The sequence below is a fragment of the Antennarius striatus genome, chromosome 15 (genome assembly GCF_040054535.1).
Source record: "Antennarius striatus isolate MH-2024 chromosome 15, ASM4005453v1, whole genome shotgun sequence".
NCBI classification, from domain to species: domain Eukaryota; kingdom Metazoa; phylum Chordata; class Actinopteri; order Lophiiformes; family Antennariidae; genus Antennarius; species Antennarius striatus.
The window spans coordinates 12,861,709-12,871,166 of record NC_090790.1 but is presented as its reverse complement, the minus strand read 5'-3'; the positions used below and the strand labels follow the sequence as shown (position 1 = coordinate 12,871,166).

General features: G+C 39.2%; 1 protein-coding gene across 1 annotated transcript; it reads left to right on the top strand.

The window, feature by feature from the left end:
- Window positions 1-419: 419 nt before the first annotated feature.
- Window positions 420-9,408, top strand: rab14l (RAB14, member RAS oncogene family, like). The gene is made up of 8 exons (XM_068333947.1): window positions 420-525; window positions 4,211-4,267; window positions 5,056-5,109; window positions 5,685-5,862; window positions 6,325-6,391; window positions 6,651-6,738; window positions 6,953-6,983; window positions 7,072-9,408. The coding sequence occupies exons 2-8, from the start codon at window positions 4,216-4,218 to the stop codon at window positions 7,247-7,249; spliced, it is 648 nt and encodes a 215-aa protein (XP_068190048.1). The 5' UTR covers window positions 420-525; window positions 4,211-4,215; the 3' UTR covers window positions 7,250-9,408.
- Window positions 9,409-9,458: the final 50 nt, after the last annotated feature.

Below are 9,458 nucleotides of genomic sequence, written 5' to 3'. Positions count from 1 at the left end.
GAATTTTAATACAATGTTGATAGTGTAATCACCTGATATACTGCATGAGCATAAAAATATCTATTTTATGCATTTTCTTAAATAATAAGGATAGTCGTCATTGCAGTCAGAAATACATAATAGAAAATAGCGATAGACTTGAACATAAACTTATAAGAGAAGCAGTGCAAAATGATGAATCTGAGTCCAGGTTGATCCCTTAACTCTCAGTGTTAATGCTCATGTTGTCCTCCAACAGCTGCTTACATAATCTGACAGTACCTTCATCACAAGGCTTTTTATCTATATAGTACGGTGTATATAGATACACCTGTGCAGGTGAGGTTACCTTCCACCAAACAGCGGTGCGCGCTCCGCAGATCGCCGCATAAGACGCTCTTTGTCCCAGAAGCCCATTGCGTCCAGAGGAGGAAACCCTGTGCTGCGAGCGGCCATCTTGGATAGACAGATCATACTTCAGTCAGGATAACCTGCATTCCTCTTTCAAACAGCTCCAAAAGAGCTCAAGGCTAACAAACATTTCTGGTAAGGACAGAGAGAGGGAATGCTTGAGCAAAGTGCCGCTTGTTTATGTAATATCTGATAAACACAGGGACACTGATGTTAAATTGTGTGACATTTTAGCTAACCTGTGTAAACCTGGAGTCAGCTAATTGCCAAGCTAACGACGCTAGCTGACAGATGGCTAATATCAGGCTAGATTGAGTTTTTAAGCTTGGGTGATTATGATATAATACTATTTGAGATTTGCGTTTAGGGGAAGAGATTTTTCTCTGATATAGATAAATATGGATTCACAATATATGATACATGATTTATCTAGTAACACCACAGTCTGACTACTGCAGCTAGCTAGCAAGCTAGCTCTCTGAAGCTATCGCAATCTGTCGTTAGTTTGATATATGTTTGCCTTTGGGCAGCTATTCCAATCTCAAGTTGTTATTGTAGCCTACTCATACTAATGGGGTGATGTGTTCTCTGTTGTCTGTGTAATGAGGTCATAGGACCTGAAACGACTTACAGGTTGTGAATTCTGCAATTTGTTGTTAACGGGCAGCTAACTAACGCTAGCTGTCAAAAAAGGCGAATCCAGGGCCGTGTTTGTTATTAGTCTTGGCCATGGAGCAGCAAAACAAGTGAATGTTGGTTTCCTTTATTTTTTCCACTGAATGGTAAAAATTTTGTGTTTGTTCTGTTCTGCTAATGGATAATTCAACAAAACAAGTACTGTCAATTTACCGTTTTTTAAGTTTATACCGATGTTTGGGAGCAGTATTGACGTTATTGACATATTTAATAGTTAACATTAGACACACAAAGATGCTTGATTTGTGTTTACATGAAGTCTCAGATTTACTTAAAGCAATCAACATCCTGTTTATTCATAGTGCAGCGTTACACATTAGGTTTAAAAATTCTGCAACCAACAGTTCCTTTAGCTTCCACTTAAGGTTTTCGTTTTCGAACATCAGTCTTGTTTAGTTAATAAAGCTAAAATTGTAGACAAATTAATCCATTTTTTCCACAAAGTGTGAATTCAGTTGATTATGAATATTTGTATGCATCAAGTGGCATTGATGTTGTCATTATGTTGGTCACAGGACCTGAAACAAGTCACGTGATTTAAACAGTTAGCCTGAACATCAAGGAGGATGTGTGGCTATAAATGTGTCATCAGTTCCTGATTTCCCGGACATGTGAGGGACCTAAAAGTTATGCATTGGCTTTTCAATGGGAAGTGGATGTTGAAAGGAGGTAAAACAGAAACAGTGTTTAGATTCAGTGTGCAAAAGAATAGCTGAGGCTGCAGTCTGGTCACATGGCTTCGACTCGTCTCCTCCCAGGCGGTACAGAAGGTGTCCTGGAAAATGTCTTCAAATCTTATTTGAGGATTCTGAAGGATAGTAATAGAATCATCATTTGATGTGGTAGTAGTTGCTCTTTTGAAACCGGTTTAGTTCATCATTTGCTTCCTTAACTTATGTGGAAGACAAAGGAAGTGTTGTCATACCGTGTAATGCATTACATGTGAGTGTTTTCTTTTTCTTTGTGTTATCTACTCATTACCATTACCTGATTTTGTGGGCTGCACACATATGGTTTTGAATTGTCACACCCTTGTCCTGACTTTAAGCCCAGATATTAGACAGATGTCCGAATTGCATCTGTTTCTGCCTTCACTGCTGTCACAGACACAAAGCAACAGCGGTGTAAAGCCACGTAAACGGTGTCTTCCATTTTTATAATCCAGTCCTCCCCATTTTGTCTGGAAGTGTGAACAGTAGTTTGGATTGTCATTTGCAGATACAAAAGTTTGAGCATCTTACTAGCAGTAGGCTCCCATGTGGACAGATGTAGGTGAAAATGGACTGGTTTAGGGCAGACTATTGATGTTTTTGGACAAAACCAAATCAAAGTATATTTAATATGTGGAGCAATCACCATACAATTATGTTACTTATGTTTTGTTTGTGCTGTGAAAGTACCTTGTCTTTGCTTTTCTTTGTTAAAGCTGTTTATGTGTCTACAAGACTGTGCTGAATCATAAAGCAGTATTTATTGAGCACTTATAGACTTGTGAGGGACATCTGAACAGTGATGCATCACTGAGTATCACATAGGTGTTGAGACCATTATTTTTAGCCTAGGTTTGAGACTGTAATGCTGTAAATGTTCTTGTGTACATAACGGTATTCTGTTGAGGGAGGTCTGCCTGAACACATTTTAGGCTGAGACCCTAATAGTTGTTTTGTCACCATTTTCAAAATAGGTGCATTTTACTGAAAATGGTGACTTTTGTTAAGTTAAAGCAAGGTATTGGATTTATTGTTGGTAGTGTTTATTTTTGAGCCCTGAGGCAAAAGGATACAGTCGAGTTATTTGTCTTTTGTCACCAAACTGTTGAAAGTACACAGTGGCCTTTTCCTTCTCTATGTAAGCACATATGGAAAGTGAAGTCATACAACTGCCTAGCTGACCAGCCAAAGAAAAAGATTAGTCAACAGTTTTATTGTCTGGTACATTTTCAGTTGATTTGTCATTGAATATTGTAGGGATCATCGGTTTTTCCATAAGTGCGGGCTGATAGCCATATAGCAGGACAATATAATATTCCCAGGTAGCTTCTGTACTTTCTTAATGTTTTGAGCTGCTATAGTTTCATTGTTAATATCTTGGTAATTTTTTTAGTGTTTGTGATTATGCAATGTGATCAGATAAATTAGCAGGCAAGATAATCAGATTAGAAAAGAAGTTTAAAATGTGTAGTCATGGTGATCTTACAGTAGATGATTTATGCTAACTTAATATTGGAAGTTTACTTTATATAAGAGCTTTATTCATAAAGATGTAGTGCTAATGTTGATGGTCATATTGTAAATGCGTCAGACTGAAGTTTGTTGATTTACTGAAAGGTCACTGTCTGATTTTCTTTATTTAATAGAACACAGACTCTTGACTTCAAATATAATTTCACCACTACATTGTACCTATTTGAAACTGAAAGTGTGCATTGAAGGTCCCAAGTGGACATAATGAAAACTAACAGTCTTAAGCTTTACTGAACTACAAGAGTCCACTTTGAAGTTCTAGTTTCCACAGTAATTTATCAATCAATCAGCCATGCAATCACTGCCATACAGCAGTGTGAAAATCCATGAGGAGAACAGAGCTTAAGGCCAACGTGACAGTATCTGTTACACCCATATGTGGTCCGCTGTTGTTGTTGACATCTTGATGAGCAGATGTCCAACAGAGAGCTTTATTCCATGACTATACTGAGTCACCAGTTTGTCGTTAGCTTGCAGCAAGAGCAGAATACAGAGTAAAAGACAGAGGCAAAACTCTAAATGTAAAACATTACAGGCTCTGCAAAATTGGAACATAACAGTATAATTTTAATGATCGTAATTTCAGTGAATTATAACTACTTTTAACCTTGGACAAAGCAAAAGGCATATATAAACTCCGAGTATGTTTGTTTTTCACTCAGGTCTTGATGTTGATTCCAGTAACCCAGAATGCAGAGTCATTGAGTTTGACTTATTTATGCAGTCATTATATATAATATAATGGATTTGTGTTGTATTGTACATTCATCTGTTTGGTCTTTCTAAAATTACACAAATATCTTTCAAGTAGGAAAAATGCTAATTGCCCACAATGACAGTTTGCATGTCAACACTTTTCTCTCTTTTTTTGTCTTTCAAAGCCACAATGGCCACTGCACCGTACAACTACTCCTACATTTTCAAGTACATCATTATCGGTAAGTGAGCAATTCCAGCGTGAGTGTTTGCAGTGAGCCACTCTCATGTTCCATTTCCAATGGAAGGTCCACCTAAATCAATTGTTTTGTCTGTTAACCATGCATTGACTGGATCCACAATGGTTTTATATATAGCGCGGCTTTGCTGTAGTCTTAAATAAAATACTGCATTTTAAGAGCTGTGTCTGCATGACTGCCTTCATCTTCTGAGAGGCCCTAGTGCTGGACAAGTAATTTGACATAAATGGTGACATTGACAAATGTATTAGTCAAAGACAGCCCATAACTGTTAGTTTATTTGGATTTTCAGTAATCAATACAAAGACCTTAGCTACACGTTTCACACTTATACTTAGATGTCATACAGCTTTTGTGCTGTTTATTTATAAACTATTCAACATAATGCGCAGTTTTGACATTTCTTTCCTTATGTCCCACTTTTCCTGACAAGTTTTTAACACAAGGCCTCGGGATCATGTATAACCGCTTTTGTTTGCACAGGCAAACATTTTCCTAAACACTTACACACCCACAGCTCTTGGTTATTTATTCTCTTCTGTTAAACCTCAGCCAATCCCTCCTAAAATAAGATTTGAATAATAGGGTATATTTCATTTTAGTCGTCAAGGTTCTCTCTCCTGGTGCTCAATGATATTTTCTATTATGTCAGATTGTCATAGATTGTCTGCTAATTTGTGCGTGGAAGCAACACTGTAGAACACATGGATTGCACATTGTTACTGTTCTTACTTTGGTTGCCCTGAGTTTGTCTCTGTTTTTCTCTACAGGGGACATGGGGGTAGGGAAGTCATGTTTGCTTCACCAGTTCACGGAAAAGAAATGTAAGTGCGGCCCTGATTTTGTCTCCTTTTCATCACTGCTTGTGCTTCAATGTTTGTAAGGCTGCCAGGTTCAACTTGAGTGCCTAAATTGCTTCAGATTTCTTTATACACCAGCGGAAGGCAGTTTTAGGAGTCGAGTGTGAGCTCAGCAACTGCGCTTTGAGTCAGCTGCAGCCTCCCATTACCATTCAGCCCCATTTTGTTTAGTGCTCCTATTTACAAGCCGGATGCTGCATTCTTCAGTCACTTGCTACTCCATCCTACAAACACTGGTGATTTAGAAACACTCTTTACTCTCATTTTATTCCTGAGGAAATTTCCTGCTCTCTGGCTATTGGTACTTTAAAACAACTGTGAGCGTAATGGGTAAAGACTGTGATTAATGCACCTGCTGCTCTGCGTGTTTGTAAGTGTGTGTGTCTGACAGACACTGCTCATAAGAATTTAGCTGAAATTTTGCAAATGATTAGCACTGAAATACATTCAGCAACAAGTAAGGACATGACAGAAACAGTAAAACTAATCCACACAAAGCATCACATTGAATTCATAATAATTTCCTTTCCTCTACCCAGTCATGGCAGACTGTCCTCATACAATCGGTGTGGAGTTTGGCACGAGGATAATTGAGGTTAGTGGCCAGAAGATCAAGCTGCAGATTTGGGACACAGCGGGACAGGAGCGCTTCAGGGCCGTTACCCGCTCCTACTACCGCGGAGCCGCAGGGGCCCTCATGGTCTATGACATCACCAGGTAAAAGATGCTTCTTACTGTATGTGTCGAATTCTATCAGTGTTACATTTATTCTAGTCTCAACTTTACAACCAAGAGTGTGTGTGACCTGCTTTGGTGCTGGGTTGTTTTAGACACGTTTCTTCACTTCCTGCAACGCAATGTCAGTTTGACAAAACTATGAAGAAGCATCAGTGTCAATTTTCCGGTGTTGGTTCATCGCTACACATTTAATCCAAAACACAAGTCATTTGTTAGCAGCTTTTACATACTAAAATCTAGCTACACTGTCTGAAAATCTTTGACCATTCTTGAGTTGATCTATATCTGTCTTGTATGTCTATAATCCCCAGATTCCACTCTGTAACGTATTTCTGCTCTTACACCAGTCGTTTTGATGTAACAGCTGCAGTTTCTTTCTGCCACCATATTTAGTCTTTACCTGTTGTCACAGTGAACTGTCTCTCTATTGATGTCATGCAGAAGAAGCACATACAACCACCTCAGCAGCTGGCTGACTGATGCCAGAAACCTCACCAACCCCAATACTGTAAGTCCACACATCCTTCTATTTGTGTCTTGGAATCATGCCATATGTCTCATACCTTTCCTAAAGGTGTAATTTGTAAGAAATTAATATTTTGACTTCAAAAAGTATTTTACATTAAACTGAATATTGGCTGACCTATTTTTGGTCAATCTCCTAATAGACCAACCCCAGTGTAACAATTGTCTCTCTTAGTAAATAAGGATGTTTCTCATATTGGTTAGAGGGTTGTCTCATTGCTCCCATGTCATTCTTTTCTCAGGTGATCATTCTCATAGGAAACAAAGCAGACCTGGAGGCCCAGAGAGATGTAACGTACGAGGAAGCAAAGCAATTTGCTGAGGAGAATGGTGAGACGGACACTAACATATTTCATAAAAAACTTGAAAAACTGTAAACATCAGTTTCAACAGTGTCCAAATTTAGAAATAAAATGAAATGTAGGCACAGTAGTGTAAATTGTCTAGACTTACAAGAAAACAATATTTTATTACTGTTGCTAATGATACTTGGCATTTGAGCTGGGTTGGTTTGTAACAGTGTTATTATGTTTATATTCTACAGGTCTGTTGTTTCTGGAAGCCAGTGCAAAAACGTATGTCTCCAAAATTTCTGAAGTACTTTACTTTCAACCTCTCCCTTGTGCAGCAATTCTAATGTTTGTATTTATCTTCTGTGTTCAGAGGGGAAAACGTTGAGGATGCCTTCTTGGAAGCTGCTAAGAAGATCTATCAGAACATCCAGGATGGCAGCCTGGACCTGAATGCTGCCGAGTCGGGGGTCCAGCACAAACCCTCGGCCCCTCAGGGTGGTCGGCTAACCAGCGAACCACAGCCTCAAAGGGAAGGCTGTGGCTGCTAATGACCAAGCAAACCCTCTTCATCCTCACTTCATGTGTCTGTGTCCGTCTGTGCTCCCTGCCCTCTCTCAACCATCCGTCCTCCATCCATTCCTCCACGTCTGTACGTCCATCAAAGCAGCCTCCCTCTCTGCACCAGGAGCTGCATGAGAGCAGGGCTGCAAAGAGAAGGAATGGGGGGCGGATATTTACTTGGGCCAGACTGAGCTCGGTTGTGTGGACTAGATCTCTCCTCCTCCCCTCTTCCTCCTTTTCCTCTTCTTCCTTTTCATTTCTGCGTGTCTGTTTTTTTCATCTCACTCATCATGTTTGAATTCAGCGTGTTGTCCTCTCACAACTCTTATCCTCCCCTCCACTCTTGATGCACCATTCAGCATAGTTTTGCCGTCTTAGACATCACAACGCATTGCACGGGTTACTGACACTTTATATAGAAGTAATGTTCATAGTTTAATAATAAACTTTGTTTTTATTTGTTTAGTACCATAGCTACAAACAACGCGCAAACACTGTTTTAAGTTTCATCCACCATTGTTGAGTTCTGTGTGAATTGGGTGTTAATCTCGTCTCAAACTCTTTATGCCTCTCCTGTTTGGTTTAACAATCAAACATTTTCTGGAAACATGGGTGGGAAATGTCACTCAGTTAATTTTTATGGGACTGGATATTGAATTAGGGTTTTATCATTCATGTGTTATGGGCAGAAGCTGCATCGAAGAATGCGCAGCTGAGTGAGCTTTTTCAGCAGGATTCAGATTAGTCTGTTGCTTTTACTTCTGTTTCCTGCTCAACATAAAGCGGTTTCCTTTGCCTCATGCAGAATCAGTGAGGCCCTCAGGGCATAAAAAAACATTCTGCAAATCCTCCGGTGAATCCACCTCCTCTGAAATATCACAACATGGAATATAGGTTGTAAAGTCTTTGTGTCTGTGTCTAAACAAGTTGAATTGGAGTTTGTTTTGATTAGTTTTGTTCCCCATTTTGAAATATTCATTCACATCTCGGCACCATCTCACCTCCTCCTCACCCATCTCAACCCAAAACTCTCCCCCCAAGTCATATCAGCAGATTGTCTTTACCAGCATTTTTTTGTTTGTTTGTTGCCTTATAATTAATGTAACTACTCTTAAATCTTTATCAAGTTACTGCACTTGTTGATTTCACATTGAATCCAATCTTTAGAATAATCTTTGCATTTAACTGGAGAGCAAAAGAAGCCTACGTGGTGGTTCATATTGATGGAACATGTATCGGCAGCATGGTCGTAAGCCCTCGTTTATTCAATAGTAAAAAGCTGTCGAAACTTCTTTATCTCAAGTGCTGCAAAGATAAAGCTGATCTGTTCATTTGGGAGGTTGTTCCTCTGCCTTGTATTATATAAAACTAAGCAGCATGGCCCAACTACCCCAACAATGAATATGTCAAAACCCAATTACACTTTTCTTTTTCCCCAAAGTACTTTTCTGTAACATAGTAATTCCCTGAATGGATAGCTGTACATACTGCTTCTTAACTATCGGTGATGACCTCGCTACATGGGATTTAGACATGATTTATTTGCTGGCGCTGCCACGACTCTGTACAGTTGATGTTCTAGTGAGTTGCCTGTAATTCATGCTTGGGAAATTCTGTAACATAGTTTCTATTAATAAATGTATGTAAAGGACAGACACCTAAGACACGCCTCTAACCACACTGTCTGCACACTACTGAACCGGTCAGTCGGCTAAGGGGAGAGGTGATGAATTGAGACGATGGGCAAACAAGTATTTGTGCTGCAAAGTTTGATTCCTTTCATTTCTGTATGGAGTGGACAATGGGGCACTTATTATGTTTATATTCCTTTTGTTTTTCCACCCCCATCATCCCTCCTCCATTTGGGAGGGGCTTGCATTGCTGTCTTAACTTTTGGGGAGTGGGGATTGGTTTGTTATTGTGGGAAGTTGGTGGGCCGGGTCTTTTTCCTGCCCTACCGCTTTGCAGTCTGAATGACCACTTCCTGCTTTTGTCTGTCCAAGTACAAAAGTACATATGTATAAATTTTTAAGGAGCTGTGCTAACATTTAAATGCGTTCTTGAGTGTATATGATTTTAAAATGTTGACATTTTGATTTTAATGACAAAATACTCTAGACAGAAAAATAAATTATACATAACCTGTTGCTGTGTGTCATTTTTGAATGGATCAAACATGACAAAGTTTACTTTTAT

Excerpts from the sequence above, each read along its gene's own strand:
- rab14l (XM_068333947.1), top strand. The coding sequence starts at position 4,216 with ATGGCCACTGCACCGTACAACTACTCCTACATTTTCAAGTACATCATT. Across the intron at positions 6,392-6,650 it reads ACCTCACCAACCCCAATACT|GTGATCATTCTCATAGGAAA; the intron begins GTAAGTCCACAC and ends TTCTTTTCTCAG. Across the intron at positions 6,739-6,952 it reads GCAATTTGCTGAGGAGAATG|GTCTGTTGTTTCTGGAAGCC; the intron begins GTGAGACGGACA and ends TATATTCTACAG.